Genomic DNA, 16812 nt, shown 5'->3' on the forward strand with positions numbered 1-16812 from the left:
TGAGTGCCAAGAATAAAAGCTACTATTTAAAAGAAATGACTTCAGTAGTATTGTCTTCGGTATTAGCGATTCAGTTAATTTTGGGAGTATATAGGGCTAATTCATCAGTCAATTGAAGTTGTGCCCACCTCCTCCGGGCAACAGCCGGGCATTTGTTGACGTCTTAATCTCGGGAATGGGGCATTTGAAATTTTATTATTGCCCCGGGGACGGAAATTTGCCTCCCCCTTGGACAACTCCAGAATATTTGGCACCCTTGTGGTTTTGGTCCTTCCAGTTTGCTCTCACCCTGGGGGAATTAGAGTCACTTATTTGTCCCCCATCCAAGGGAATTTGCCATCTTTTTTGAAAACATGCTAATGCCTCTGGGTTAGATTATACGTGTACTATGGTCCAACTCGAGTTGAATTTCTGATCATTTGCCCAGTGATCATGATCATGAAACGATTACTCTACTCAGCTATCAGTTACGTTTTCTAATAACACACGTGACTAAATCTGGTGTTGTTTTCTGGATAGAACAATTTGCCTTAAAAAGTAACTGGTGATCGCTCTGGCTCAAGACTCTCGAGCGTTGAACTTTGCCCTGGACCAATCAGAGCCTTGAGCGCCGTCTTGTTAACCAATCAAATAAAGACGAAAATTCGTTGCGACTTTAACAGCTGTTGCCGTTGGCATCGGTCTATACAAGTTCCTTATTGGCTTGAAACCAACACGACACAACGGGTCTTAGAACTGGCTCCTTATAAATTTCAGTTAGCTATTTTTGGATAGTTTAGATGTTAGAAATATTTCGGACTTTTGTCCATCTGAGCACATCGAGCTCTTTTAGTATCAACAGAGAAACATTCTCTACAGATAATTTTTTCCTCTCTCTTGCCTTAGTTTTCATTTCCGCTTTATCGCTCGTTTCGTTTAAACTATAATAAATGTTTACATTGACTGTCCGTTGGAGCTCCGTGACTGTATATTGTTATGCGAAGCCCCACGTGGTTAGCAAACATCGAACTGAACAAATGACCAGTTTATAAATGAGAACAACGAACAGGAAAAAATGCGCTTTAACAAATGAAATTATTTGAGAAAGTGTGATTTAGGTCTCCAGCCAGGATTGTTGATTAAATTTCAATTACTCTAAAACACGCTGAGTGCTATTTTTGCTATTTTGCATTAGTCTTCAAGGTTTGTAGAAGCTAAATTAATCGGATCGGATGCAAAGTCAGTGCATTTCATGTGCAACGCGGTAAAAAAAGAAATGAAAATAAAAATAAACGAAATAAAGAAAACAAAATGTGCAACGCGGAAATGCTATTAAAAAACATAAACTTAGTTTCTGTCTACACAGCTTTTTGGTTGCTCTAAAGATTTCGTGTGGAGCGTTACAAACTCAACTTTAACGTGAATCGAAGCAATGAAGGAATTTTCTCATTATATGGTCTTTTGGCAAAAGCAATCAAAAAACTTCATAAACAATGCGGCATTACCCCACCAATTTCAGTAAAAGCGATCAGAAATTAATTTGTTTTGGGGCAAATGTCAGGAAAAATTCACGAGCGGACTTAAGCTATTACGACCAGCCAATGGCTGCAGGCTTTGTTTGGGTGTTCCGCTTCAATTAAGAAAAGCTTTGAGTCAAAACACATCAAGGCACTTTGAAAAATAGCTCCAAACAATTGACATGTTTTAAATCCGTCATCTGTTGATTTCTTCAGCTCCGAGGGTGGCAGCTTGGCCGTAACACAACAACTGATCCTGTTGTTATTTTCAGGCCGGCACAGAAAAGTACTCCCTCAAGCATTTCACTCCAAGTGGCTCTTCTCTAGTTTGTCTGGCGGCCTGGAATCAGGCGGTTCGTCTGTAGACAGCAGGAGCCGATATTAGTCCTAAATCAAAGGTGAGAAAATCTGCATTGAACCTTTTCAAATAAATATGTATTTGTTTTAGTTTCCTGCATAAGAAATGCAACGCTGTTGGTACATATAAGTGTACTCACTTACTTACTCTTTTAACTACATTCAGTTGGTATCGTAGCCAATTTTTCATCAGCTCTGTGTAAAACGTGAATAAGATTGTTTACGCCTAGAAGCAAAGGGTGCAGTTTGATTCTATGAGTACATTAGCTAGCCAAGGAACAGCTTAACGCATTGAAATACAAACGGTGTATAAAACTTGATCGTATTTGAGAAAAAATGTATTTCATTTTTGCGAAATACTAAATGAACACAAATGGGCAAAGCAAAATGCAACACTCGATTTTTGAAGATTTTATGATAATATGTTTTTGTAGGCATTTACTCAGCAAACTATATTTACATGAACCTTTTGCACAATTCTTGAGAGCCGATTAAGGATGGAATTGCATAGGAACGTCAATTCGAGCTAGGTGCCATTTCGCTTTTAAGACTCCTTTTGATGAAAGCAGTAAAAAAATTAATTAAGCTTAGAATTTCATTCGGCTTTTGAATCATCTAAAAAACATTTTTAGCCATCAATTGATGTCATGTCACAATTGGTCGGCGAGAAATTGAAGTATTTGATCTTATCTATTTGAGTTGTTCTTATCTATTCTAATTCATAAAAAATCTAACAGCTGTTATATTGGACGCTGAGATTAAATTCCCCTTTAATGGAAGACGTACCGTTCAATAAAAACTTTTGATAGCACACAGAGTGAACAGAATAGCATAATCTGGCTCCACTGTGGACCCGCGGAGCTTTGATGTCTGGTAATCGATAGCAAGCGCCCTACATATCAATGAATTATATCTCGCAAGCTTGAATGACGGACGTTTACGGCCACACAAATTGCAAAACTTCAATAATAAGCTACCCCCCCCCCCCGAAAAAAAACAAACAAAATAGACGCAACAGTACTTTCATGATGACGAGCTATTCTGAATATGTATCCATACGAATTATTTCGTTATAAGCCTCTTTTTTGGATACGTCGTTTTTTATCATTCAAAGACTTGCCGTGCTCATTTACGACTGTGGAACTTGTTTTATGTTTTATATGTCATCGCGTTTAAAGAATTTTACCTCGTAGTATTGGCCCAGAATTTTCAGACATAACATTTCTTCGAAGCATAAGCCCAAACATTTTGGAAAAAAAAACAAACTTTCTTCCGAGAACATGTGCACCAAAAATGTAAACCCATCAAAAGTGCCTTTTGAACAAACTTAATTTTAGCCCTGGGCATATAACAGGCTTTTTCCGTATCTCTTAATTGAAATTTTCAGACAATGATAGAAGTGGTGTCTAAATGACTGAGTGCGGTGGTTGAAAATGATGGAACTTGCTGGTTTAGGTATCAACAGACTTAAAAAATAAATGCTAAGAGATCTAAATCCATTGGAAAATGTATTTGAGTTGAATAATATGGATGTTATTCAAAATTCGGTAGAACACAGTCAAATTCCTCAATGTAGCCCCGATTCTGAAATGTTGAAGTCGAAATATTACCAGGAATTTAACAATTAATATTGTCATGGCAACATGTAAAAATTAGATTTTTCTATGAAAACTGAAAAAATAACTAGCAAGTTTCTTGTCACTTGGTGAAATCCGAAAGCTCTTTAACACGTCAATATTAATGACAGAATCTCAAGAATAAGTTTTAAAATTACGTGTGTAACTACAGACATAAAAAAAGTTTAGATTTTACTGCCGATGAGGTTCTTAAGTTCAGTGTGACGTCAAGAGAACCGTGAGAAAAACATTTCCTTGAGAGTATAATTTCAGTCTTAAGATACTTTGTATTTTGTTTTTTTTTAATCGAGTTTGTCTCCGATATCAAGCACCGGGCTGATTTAAGAAAGTTAGGGGACTAAAAAAAGTTTGTGTTTGTCTGTCATTGACCGCGAATAACATTGGCGAACGAAATTCAAATAATTATTCACCGAAATTAACTTTCTTTCAGACTTTTCATTGGACTGAGTCGCCATATCGAACCTCAGAAACGAAATAATTTCTCGACAAGGCGTTAATTGTTGTGTGCCATTATTTTGGCCAAAGGATCAGTTGCCGTTGCAATTTGCATTGTAAAAGTTATAATTTTTATTTAAAACATGACCTTTTTCTTTGAGCATAACTCTGCTCAACCTCTTGTAGCTTCCATTCAACATTAAAATACAATTTCTTAAAATTGATCAACAATTTAGAAGTACAAGAAACTAATGCTTTCTTGCTCTTGAGCTCTCGAGTAGTGTCGTCAGAACAGTCATCGAAGAACTCAATTAATTATTGTCTTCAAGGTATTCAGTCACGTAGCGCTAACAGGAAAGGCCATGCAGTGAAAAGAGTTTGGCGAAAGCAAATCATTTTCTGTGATTGCTTGAGCGCGTGCAATATACAAGTTATTATAGTGAAATGTGTTTTGTAGTTATCTATGCATTTCTCTGTCATCGGATGTATATTGCAATTACTGAGCGATGACAACGCCAGAAGATTGTCAGCGACTCTTACATTTTATTTGTTCGATTTTAATAAACAAAATTTAAGTGAAACATGGCCAGAGTCACGGATTATTTCTACAAGTCGCTGGCTGAATGTTTGTATTCATTAAAAAACGTCGTTATTTTGGGCTAGACTAAGATTTTCATTACACATTCAGCTACTGATAGTGTGTTTGGACTAGCGCTCAAGGATATGCAGCTGATACAGTCATAATTTGATATTCGACGATTGAGACAAGGTTTTCGAAGATTTTAGCTATTACTTGGATTTTCTAATGTAGATCAGGAGCAATGCAACTTGTGACCTTGAAAAGAAATTATCATTTTGACCTGCTCATATATGCAAGCTTTTAAATGCAGATTAATGAAAAAGGTAGTTGAAAGTGTCGACAGTTTTATTGTATTTCTGAGTGCCTGTTACTCAGCCATGTCTTCATCAACGTCATCGCAAAGTGTCGCAACACTTTGCGCACGTACCTTTCCGGTTAAAAGCAAATCTACTCGCTTAAGTGATGAAATTTTCTCTCTTAGCAGATAAAGCTGGGGTAGAGCTGTGTCGAGAGTTTTTGAAATGGAAACCAAGTATTTCAAGACGCAGATGAATAGGCGGTCTGATGTTGAAATCACGGCGCGCTGCACCAAGACGAGAGACTGGGTGTTAACAAAATCAGCGTTACTTCAGTCGAGGACTGTTCAATGGTCCGCAGCCAAGATCAACCTGAACATCTTCTCGCTGAAGGACACTGGTGCTACGGATGAGGCTGAAAACACGGTTACAAGTGTGAAGCTGTTTGGTAAGAATCATTGGTTCCTTCGCTTGCAAGATGATGGCAACGTCACAGGAACTCGTGAACAAGGCAACGTTGAAGGTAAAGCAAAATGAATTAATATTTTATTTTGCATGGACGTGTGAAATGCATGCATCGTTAACCACGATTTGATTTGAAGACTGTGTAAAACCCTTTCGCAGTCTAGCTAGTGAGTCTTCTAACTTTTATGCGATATTCTAGACGCTTTTTACCCGAGTTAAACAAACTTAGTTCCTCATCATTTCTGCATGATAATGAAAACCGAAAAATGTCAAGGTAACTAGACTGAAACTCAACTCAGTTAAATAGAACCAAGATATAACGTTGCATAATTTTAACTTCTAAAAGATAATAGGTGAAAATAAGGCATTGGACGTAAACTTTATCAGACGAGTATTCAATATCTTTTGTCCATAGAAAACCGCGATATATCTAGGTTCGTAAGGGTAGTATTTAATATTTTTACCATTTGATGTTCATGTTTTAAAGATAAAAGTGATTACTTCATATTGTTTTATGAGACGAGACAACGAAAGCCGGGACCTTGAGTGGAAAGAGAATGATCATTGTTAGAAAATTATAAACGTGTTATTCAAACTGGCACTCTTTTCAGTTAACAAGGCAAGCAGACGGTCTTAATGATAGAATATCTGCTTTAGGACTGATTCATTCCGCTTTCCTTGCCACGTCCTCATTGACAATCAGCTTTACGGGAAGTAATAACGGAATACATAAGATTAACATTATCGCGCCAGTCGATATCATTCCAGCAGGAGAAACAATATTTACCAGACACCCCAAGAGTTTTGAGATCGATTTCTTGTCAAAGTGAATGAAAAATTAAAAAAAAAAAAAAACCTAGTGAATATGAAAACTGGTTATTTTAAATGTATTGAGTCCTATATGTTCCTCTAAAGGTTCCCTGTTTAAGATAAGCCTTTTTAAATTCGGTTAAACATGAGGGAATTTACCTTCAGGAAATCTTTGGCAAAAGTGGTCAGGTAGTTATCACAAGCACATAGTTCCTTAACGTTCCGCAGGAACTGAAACAGGATAGAAAGGACGCGGAAAATTGTGTTAAAAATTGTCCCTGAGACAAATCCTATGTTTACTTCTTCCTGCAATATGGGAAATAGGTTGCGTTGAATTGTTTGTTCAATATTCAGACATGTGTGATACCATCTGCACATATGTAACGCCACTGACTGGAATGGATAACTCACGTTAGGTTAGAAATCAGATTTTCTTGTTCATGAAAACCTTCTTAGATGGATTTTACTAAGGTGAAAAATCTCATCATCACATAGAGAAGCCAGCTGCCAAAAACAGCATAAAAATTAAGGGGTATACAGAGTTTTCCCAAACTAAATGATTCTTGAATCGACGATTTAGAAATACTGTAGATTACCACAGAGAACTGCAAGAGAAGGTGAAGAGCTGAATAGAGTTAATCCCCCATAATAATCCTCGTCAAATTATGTTTATATATAGTACCCATTCTTCCGCTTATTTTTAATGTTACCTGGAATTTCCTAAATTATTATCACACGGACCAATGGGCGAAAATTAATCCACTGAGTGAAAGGAAATGTATTCGAAATAAAAGAAACCGCTTTCTGACTCCTCTATCACTGGAATAGAACTAAAAAGGCTCATCGCGACCGCGAAAAGACATTTTTTTGAGTTACTGGTAGTCAAGATGGAAAATTATACACCATTGTGAGCATGCGCGTAGCTTTAGACAGAAACGATATCACTGCTGTGTACAGCCTCTATTCCTAATGAATTGGCCGGAAATTCTTCGATTAAAGTTTCCCTTATTTCAGTCAAAGAAAATGATAACTTTAAGACTTCTTTCCCACAGTAATTTTTTTTTTTCGGTGGTGAGTTCGACGGTCACAGAATCAGTGTTGATTTTGTTGTATACTACATAGAATTGAAACAAAAAGATTTTAGATTATTTAAAAGCCACTGATTAAAGTTTTTGCTGACGCGTCATGCATTAGCGGAAGGTAATGTCAATTAAGCTGGCGCGACAAGGAATATAGATATACAGTGAGTCCCGATTTTTCAAACCTCCAAGGGAAACGGAAATTGGTTCGAAAAATCGGAGAGTTCGAGAAATCGGGGGTAAAATTACAGGTGTTCGACTGGGGAGAGGGAAACTACTTTTGGTTCGAGTTATCGGGAGATTCGAAAAAATGAGGTTTCGAGAAACCGGGATTCCACTGCATATATATATGGAGATTTTAATACAACGAAGAAGATATCTAATACTAAAAGCTAATTCAGTTTATGACCTGCGGTCAGTATAAACATAGCACATTCAAAAATTCTAGAAAGCTTATATTCCATCAGCGTCAGTTGTCTACTAAAGTTTTCCAGAGGTTCACATTTTAGAAGCTTTAAGATATCGAAGGAAAGGCAAATCCATTCACCATTCATTTACCTGTCATCGCACTTGATTAGTGTTGACCTCGATAAATTTTTTGTCTTCATCGGACAAAGGATCAGAATAGAGGTTTAACGGAGTCGAAGTTATGGGCATACAACTCCCTGCTTCTACAGGAATGCTTAGGACGAAATTGAAATGCAACGCAGTGGCAACGAGATCCAGTGGAGACCTGGCTAGTTAAAGCTGGAATACGTGTAGATCGCTCTCTATTCATTCTTTTGCAAATATTTCTTCTCGTGGTTATCACAACAGTCACGACAAACTGTCAAACTGGCATGGCTGCGCCATTGAGCTCTTCACGGAGGCCAACTTGCCAGTTAAAATCGAATATATTAAGTGTCTACACGAAACTAACTGAAATCAGGTTAATTGCACGGATTAACAAGGACTGGTCAACTAAAATTGCCGTGGAAGTCGTGATGAAGTTCCTAATATACTGAAGAATGAAAAACAGTCGACTGCCTATCGAACGTTATGGAAGCTTACAGTTATTCAATACAAAATGGATGACTATGTGGAAAAATTCGAAAATGATGAAGTAAATGCTACTATTGTGTTTATAGGCTTAACGACCGAGCTTTGAGAAGGTCGGTGCTTCTTATTGAAGCTAACAGCTTTGACAAATAAAAAAGACCCTGATTGGTTTTACGCAACTGTTGTGGAATTCCTGGCTGAGAATAAAGTGAATGCGTGCAACTCAAATCTTTGGCAGTTCCGGCCTTACAGCATTGTCTAAAAATACCCCGCTGTCTTTCAGCAAATCTATTCTTTAGTGTGGTATTTTAATCTTGTTGTTCATATTGTTGCTTTGCTTGCAGTCAACCTGCAGTTACAGTCGATCGGGAAAGGATTAGTTCACATTTATGGTCCCGAAGTGAAGCGGTATCTCGCAATGGACAGCAATGGGCGGCTGTTTTCCACGGTAAGCTTAATATCTCCGTCGGTTGCTCGTTGCTTAAATCACCAGTAGTACTTCACTTAAATCATGACAATCGATTTATACTGTGTTTAGTAAATTTTGATTAAATCGTCTGAGTATAACAGTGAGCAGAGTGCTGCGATTCGCTCAAGGTAGTAGGGGCCTTCTGCTAGGCCTTCTCCCAGTAAAGATTTCTCGAAGTACTCTTAGTTCTTTTCCAGAAGAACTTTATAAAAGGTATGGGCACGCACTGTTTGCAAGATAAATCCGCAAATAGAAGTTAACTAAATGGCTATGAACGATCTAAATTCACCCGTTTGCGCGCTCTCACTAAATCTGTACCTTCGACTAAACTTGTGTTTTCCATCATGTCTAAATTCACTGATTTAGTAGAAGCCATATCATTCACGGAGTGATCTAATGTGGACAAATCGATAGACGATATATAATAATGTCATCAACACCAAGCCATAGATGGATATATCTGTTCAATTTTCTCTTGTATGCAGAGCAGTTGTTTGAGAACCGGAACAATCAATAGCTTGACTGAAGTGTTTGGACGCCTCAGTATCTACAAATAAAACTTAGCTTGTTTGGAAGCATTCTAACAGAATAATTCTGATAAATCTAACCTGTTATGGTACAGCAAAACTGAGAACATGCATCGCTAACACCATACAATTAGAAAAGATGCAAAACTAATGCGGTAATGTATAAGAGAAGGCAGTGACTGCTGTCTTGGCATGGCGTTCTCAGGTTAGAAATTTGGCACCGAGAGTTGCACTCAATCGATCGAAGTTATGTGTTTTTGTGGTTGAAATTCTCGGTTGTACTGTGCCGATCAGTAGATGAACAGAACCTTTTCTTTCATTAGAATTTTTTAGTAACTTAAAATCGTAGAATGCTCGTGGGTAGTGCGAACACCATCAGAACAAGATGACGCCCTAAAACAAAGTCGAATATGCTTTTGGCCTTAACTTGCTGTTCAACTGCTCTGATGTAAATTTATGTGATTGTGTTCTTCAGAAGAACACCAAAACAACCATTTCGATTCAAAACGGTGGAAAATATTTTTTCTTTCCAAGAAAGCGTTGAAAACTTTCAGTAGCCAAATTTGTGTATTCAGCTGAATAATCGCAGGCCAGTCAGCTCAATGCAAAGAACTTTATTTTTGGTTCTTAATTCTTCTAAAATCTTTTAGCTCGTATAATTTTAAATTTTATTTCTATTGTCTTTTATTGTAAACACGTTGTATTTTTAGCTGTTGGCTTTTTATATTAGCATAGAAGAGCCAATTATTATTTTGGATCTGCTAAAGAATCGTTCTCATTTATTTTTATTTGTTTTTATTATTCGACTTGTTTTACATCTTGGTGTTCGGTTAGAAAAGAAAATTCACACCATATTCTAAAAAGACACATTGCATAAAGTGGAATATTTAATCTCAAAAGTAAGGTCGTATGTATACGTATAAGAATGGACTTTTTATGGTAATGTAAAGATTTGATATAAGCGGTTTTCATGACCCCCTTTCATAACATTCCATTCCATGAAATTCTGCTTGGGAAGTAACACGTAATACCAGGAGGGAAGTCAATCGTTTAGTGTTGAGTCTAAGGTCAAATAAACCATGTTATGTGGTATGCCACCAGCCTTTCTTATTCGATTAATAAAAATTGTTATTTTTCCTTAGAGATATTTTAAGTCAATCCAACCACAAAGAAGTCGATTGATCTAATGCCACTGGCCTCCTTGGATATCGACCGTAATTACCAGGCCGAGAGTTCAAAACATGTTCCGACACACGTTTTCGAAGAGTTTAGACAGTTTAAGCTGAAATGCAAATTTCTCCAAACATGCGATAACATTCAAATCATTTCGCGCCAACCAGCTTTTCTTTTTAAGAAATCTTATATTCTGCCGCAATTCATACTTAAAACTCGGTCACGAAATCTTGACTTGCTCACTGCATATAACGGAATCATGATTACCAAACCTGAATCAATCACGATATATATAATACATCTAGTAGTATGAGAAATAAGAATTAAAAAGTAGGTTTTAATGCCTTATTTCTAGAATTTTCCACTTTCATCGATTTTTCTTATCGAATACGTGGATCAATCACATGTACTTTATCGTACTTCTACCATGCTGACAAATATTGGTATTACCGGTCGTCTTAAGCAGTGATATTGACTCTTGTTTTCACTGAGTGAGCCATATATATATTTTTTGTTTCTGGTGCCAAAAATAGGAAGCAATATATTTGTCCAAAGATTCCCGCAATGATAGACGAAGTCTGATATGTTTTCAAACACGTGAATTTGGCAATATAAGTATGAGGCCTAACACTACGTCAAGGACTTTTGCCAAAATTAAAACTGTTACTGTAAACATCTAGGACCAAAAACTATCACAAGAGCAGCTCAAAGACGCCGACATTAACCTGACGTCTTTATTAATAACCCACAACAACTGCTTTTTAGAGCTTGAAAAACAATCAAACATGGCTCATAAAATGTATATTACGTAATCAATAGTTGAACACGTTGCATACCTGGAAAGATAACTAATAAAAACTAAAAAAGCACTCAAAGAGATTTTTGGAGGAATCACGTTTGAAAAGTCAGTGCTTATTAAATTGTTAACTTGCAACTGGGTGTCAGATTTTATGCAAGGTTTGCTCAAGACTGGCGCCAAGTCTGTATTGTCAGAATTTATAGGTATATGTATTACGAAATTTACATCTAGGGTCACCAGGAGTGGCCCTGAATCATAACGAGACCCCTCGACGTCTGATAAAATGATTTAAATAAACCGTGGTACAAATTTAGAGAGTTACTCCAGATTATAACGCCCATTTAAGTTACTTATCCAACTTTCAAGATTAGATGGTTTAAAAGAGCGCTCTATTAATCTACAAAAACAATGAGACTTCTCTTATGTGGAATTTATTTATATCCAAACAGTTACAATATGACTGTGATACCAACCAGTTATGAAATATCCACCTGTTGTTTACGCTCTATAGCCTTGCAATTTATTTTTATTCACAGTCATTATCTATACTTGTGTTTGTCACCCAGTTGTCGAATTAGAAACCTGGGTTACATTGATATCATGCAGAACCAATGATCAACGTGAATATTTGTCGCGCATTTGTCGAAAAAAAAAATAACAAAAAGAAATTGTAACAAGGATAATTTCGCAGATTAAGTTTAATTCTAATGAGGCAGTGAAGCTAGTATGTGAATCGAGAAAGACTTTGATGACATGTTTTAAGGAATTGGTTACATGTGATAATCACGTGACGTTTGCATGTGAAGGAGTTCCACGAGACCCAGTCCTTCGGGTTTCTAGCTGTCAGTGAAAATGGGATTTTTCTGCTGTCAATTCGTTTGAACACTTACAAATATGATGCGTGAAATTCTGATGCTCCCCCGAAAAGAAGCTTACTCAAAGCTCCATAAATTTTAGATAGCAATACTTCAAATTGCAAGGCCTCCTGAATATCAGACCATGAACATTAATTTTAGCTCTATATATCAGGATAACAAATCTTTTTTTCCGATTATAACGCCCTTTCTGTTTGTCCTGCGTCTCGACTCATTATAATATTTCAGACATATTGTAGACTGACTTCTTTTGTGTTTCACATCGTTATGTTTCAACAGTTTTAACACGCAGGATTCTAATATGCACCTAAATTTTTCACACGTCAAGTTTCTTCTAAATATCAGCCGACAATTTTTCCAGCTTAAAATTTCTTCGGATAACAAGCCCGCCCGAAAAAATAAACCTACCGTAAAGCCTTTTGAAAATATAAGCTTATTATAGCTTATAAAATAAGGCTCATTATAAGAACTGTACAGTATTAATTTTACTCACCTTCCCTGAATTAAGGATCTAAATTTGTCTGTGCTTTTTTTTTCTTGCAGAAAAACAAGACAGACAGCACAATTTTCAAGCACGTGACCGGGGTCAATGGCTTCCATACATTTTCCTCGCATAAATACTACAGGGACACGCCCCACGACATGTATATAGCGCTCAAAAAGGACGGACTGCCGAGGAAAGGAAACAAAACATGTCGGCTTCACAAGGGATCTCAGTTTTTGATCATTTAACAATCAACTAGTTCTCCATACTGGTTACCATGAATTTAACCAGACATTGAAGGCATTATTTATCAGAGAAAACTAATATTTATTGTTATTGTATGTAGCAATGTTATACATGAATGAAAGTAATAGTTGTGGAAAGGATTGCGGTTTAAAAACGCAGACCTTGTGTTTGAAAACAAATAAACAAAATAACTGAAAATGGTTAAATGGAAAATATATATATATATATTAAGGAAGATTATTTATTATCTACTGTCCAAACTAGGGTATATGATTTTAAAAACTGTTGTAGCCATCTTGAGTTATCTTTAGAAATAAATTATTTCCCTGAGCTTGATGACAATAATGTATTAATGTGTACTAATCACATCACTCACTCCCTCATCCTCTTCGTCCCGGCCTCTCCACTTTTCGCGATCCCTGGCAATCTTTTCAGCCTCCAACAAGCACAAGCCCAGCTGTTTAAGGTTTGCTGTCTCAATTCTCCTCCAGTTGGTCTTTGGCCTTCCTTTGCGCCACTTGCCTTGATCACGGTAATGTAAGAGAAAACACAGCTCACCTCCGGCCAGAGGCAATTCAACTCGCCTCAATCCCCTTCCATTTTCATACTTCTCCCGGGTTCGTTTTCCTTCTCCACGCCGCTTCTTTGAACTCAGTATGTTGAGGAAGAGACAAGAAAAGAGAGGCACGAGTGAGACATTGATGTATTCATCTCGTGTAAAGGCGTTCTCTGGTTAAAGAAGCTACGTCAGGGTTTGCCCATCTTGAAAAGTTAAGCCTAACTTTTTCATGATCAATTTCGTCTTTTGTAATCCGTGTCAATCCTCTTCATCTTTAACCTTCCTTGTTCCTTAATGGTTTATTATTACCTCTTTGTAGTTTTTCTATCTTAGTAAACTACTATTTTCAGTTTACCTTCAATTCCAGGTTATTTTACACATGGCCAAAATAACTCAAAATGCCGTTTTCTGAGCTCCTTGAGCGGAATTTTTTAACCTTCTTTGAACGTTTGACTTCCAGTCTCCCAGTCTCCAAATTTTAGTTTTCAAAGGCTTTAGACTACAAGCCAAAAGTCCTACGACTTTTTAAAAATTCTTAACCAGAGAACGCTCTTACACAAGATCATTTGCAATCCCGGTTACTCCTCCATTCTTGATCGTAAAATGTATTGTTCAGCCAATGTCTCGCTCAAGGGAAAACTGATCGATGGCAAGGTTACGCCGCACAAAATCTCACTGCCAGCAGAGATAAGATTACAGTTATAAGATCAATTCGTATTGTGGACTAAAGGGTAGGTTGTATTAGAAAGTGGAAACTTTCCATTGTGAAACATTGGTGGGTTCATAAAGGCAAATGCCAAGAAAAATCTGAAAAATAGGTAAATATATCAGCGCTTTACTGCACTTGTGGTTAACCCGCAAGTAAGAAGTACATTTTTTGAAGTCTGGTTCTTGTATTTTCGGGTAGTTATTTGGGCTAAGTACAGTAAATAGATTCTTAATTTCTATGAAGGAGATATAGTTGCTGATTACCAGAAAAATAGACAAACTTGGGTTTGGTCCCTGAATATACAATAAATCGTCTGTGTTCGATGTATTTTCTTGTAATGTAAATTTGCAGTCTCAAAGTCACACGTGCACTCCTTGGTGAAAATGTTTATCATAATTAAACTGTAACCAACACATAAGAACCTGCTTGTTCTTGCTTGGCTAAACAGGTTCTTATATTTGGCAAATTTCTGCCGGTAGGTGGGTGTTTACTGCAATGAAAGTCAGGATGTTTCTAGTTATATTGTATGTCGGCTGCATATATTTTGTAAATTACCAACTAATTCATGGAATCCACCACTCCACTCCAGTAACTCTTATTTATCTGTGCTTAAAAATGGTAAAAAAAAAAAAAAAAAAAAAAAAAAATGATCTATTAACAGAAACCACAAATGTAGTTTACTTTTGTACCTTCCATGAAATTCCGTTCTCAAACGACTTTTCCCCGTTATTCCGTGCTATGTTTTTCCTTAAATGTTAATTTGAAAAATATGATGGTGAAGGTGTATCATTCAAGTATTCTTGTCATCTGCCAGTGACAATGTACCGATGCCAAAATTGAAAACATTATACTATGGTGGGATGACACTTAAGGCCTCCTCGAAGGCAAATGAATATCACTTAACAGCCTCATGTGTACTTTGAACAAATTTCTAACGTTTTAATTGGTGACGTGTGATTAACAACAATGAAAAGCCTTTGTTCTGAGACCGGTCAACGTGACCACCCCACGGGTGGTCACAACATTTTGACGTGGAGAATTAATATCAATCACACTCAGAGTTTCTGTGTTTACTCGGTTTTGAACATACAGCTTTATGACCAATCATTTTACTATTTATGCAGATCAGACGCGAACTAAAGCCAGTCTTTGCGCAAGCTACATTTTCCCGCGCTTAATTGCAACGCGCTTGCATGCTTTTCTTTTTTTTATAGGAGTTCTATTTGGTTAATTCGTTGCACTGTGCCACGTGAGTGACAGCCATCAGGAAACCTTTTAAATTCCACCTCTCATACTAATTTTTAACTCCATTAAATCCAAAAGTTAATGTTGGACTAAAAGACTTATTCACTTCAGCCACCCAAGTTCTTCAATTACAACTAACGAGTTTTAAACGCGTTCCTTTGTTATTTTCGAAAACTTCAGTAAAAAAAACTCTGAGAATATCGTAGTAAGCACATTAAGTGGCTTACCTCATAGAGTTGACAACATTTTCAAGAGTAGCGAAGAATTAGTTTTCTTTTCAAACACTGTCTCAAAGGTTGCAATTTTTCAAATACTTTTTAGATATTATGCCCTTTTATAGTTTTGAAAGTTTTTAATGGCTCTAGCGCATGCCTGTTGACTAAGGCATGAAAAAAATTTAAAGATACATGCAAGCGACTTAAAAACTTTCTTGCGTGAGCTAGATTCGAATTCGATTACGTTTTACTGATACGGATCGAGGTAAAATTTCGAGTACATCGTGTGTGAAAACACTCAATGTGATGAGACTGGCTTACTTACTTGCTTGCTTAGTTTAGTTCTCACGTTCATTAGACTGTTTACGACATAACGCCTGCTATATCACCTACAAGGTAATCCTAGGTTCTTATATGCGGTATTGAATTGTTATTCCCATTATGCAAGCTGTCAGAAGGAATCGTTATGATGGCTAATTTAGATGTCAGATTCACTTAAAGATTTACATGAATAAAGAAAACCCGAAAAATACGGGGTCAGCCTCCGGAGGGGGGGGGGACTCCCATATTAAAATGACGGGGGTGCTCGTCATACCTTTTAGGGATTAAACACGCGGTCTTGGTAGCTCTTCGAGTGTTCAGCCTCTAGAGGTCCACAGCGGGAGCCTTTGCGTACCATTTAGGGTATTGAGCCGAAAACATATGACAGCAGACAATGTGTTATGTAAGAATTGGTACCTCTTAGGAGAGAAAAAAATTTCAAGCCACGCCCACAAAACAGGATCTTAGTACCTCTTAGGGATTCTTTTCAAAATTCCCGACTAGCACCCCTGTCTTTTTTATATGGGAGTCCACCCCCAGGGGTCAGCCAAGGAATCAGAAACACGTGTTTTATAGATTTTCAACACACTGGGCCGATCGGACGATGGGAAACGAAGCATATAATGGCCGGAGGGGGAGGGGGAGGAGGTAAACACCCACCAACATTTCGCCCCTTAAAAATAGCTTTTCAACGTTTTCTGAAATTCGATAATTAACAGTTAGCAATTACAGATAGTGGCTACCGGTTATAGTTATGGTTATTATGGTTATCAATTATAGATTATTGATTATCGACTAGCGATTATCGATTATCTTAGACAGTTAATCAACAATATGCCTTAAATTCCACTTCGATGACTTAGCAGAACGACGCCGTGTTTTGTTTGCTGTACTGTCCCTAGTTCGTTTGTCAATGTATAAGAATTGAATTCGTAACCACATCTTTTTTCAAGTATAGAGTTTTATTTCAATTGGAAAAACCTAACTAAAGTTAAAT

General features: G+C 37.0%; 1 protein-coding gene across 3 annotated transcripts; it reads left to right on the forward strand.

Annotated features, from left to right (window-relative positions):
* Nucleotides 1-1698: 1698 nt before the first annotated feature.
* LOC145487262 (fibroblast growth factor 2-like) lies at nucleotides 1699-13704 on the forward strand. Of its 3 annotated transcripts, none has more exons than XM_081466001.1 (4): nucleotides 1699-1894; nucleotides 4987-5324; nucleotides 8538-8641; nucleotides 12580-13704. In XM_081466001.1, exons 2-4 carry the CDS (start codon nucleotides 5027-5029, stop codon nucleotides 12766-12768), a joined length of 591 nt encoding a protein of 196 aa, XP_081322127.1. In that variant the 5' UTR covers nucleotides 1699-1894; nucleotides 4987-5026; the 3' UTR covers nucleotides 12769-13704. The 3 variants fall into 3 exon arrangements, with proteins under 3 accessions (XP_081322127.1, XP_081322128.1, XP_081322129.1); XM_081466002.1 differs by having other exon boundaries at nucleotides 4990-5324; XM_081466003.1 differs by lacking the exon at nucleotides 1699-1894 and adding an exon at nucleotides 4513-4828.
* Nucleotides 13705-16812: the final 3108 nt, after the last annotated feature.

Source organism: Orbicella franksi, chromosome 5, assembly GCF_964199315.1.
Source record: "Orbicella franksi chromosome 5, jaOrbFran1.1, whole genome shotgun sequence".
Classification (NCBI taxonomy): domain Eukaryota; kingdom Metazoa; phylum Cnidaria; class Anthozoa; order Scleractinia; family Merulinidae; genus Orbicella; species Orbicella franksi.

Coding starts and splice junctions, on each gene's coding strand:
- LOC145487262 (XM_081466001.1), top strand. CDS start 5,027: ATGGAAACCAAGTATTTCAAGACGCAGATGAATAGGCGGTCTGATGTT. Junction 5,325..8,537: donor TGAACAAGGCAACGTTGAAG/GTAAAGCAAAAT, acceptor CTTTGCTTGCAG/TCAACCTGCAGTTACAGTCG. Junction 8,642..12,579: donor ATGGGCGGCTGTTTTCCACG/GTAAGCTTAATA, acceptor TTTTTCTTGCAG/AAAAACAAGACAGACAGCAC.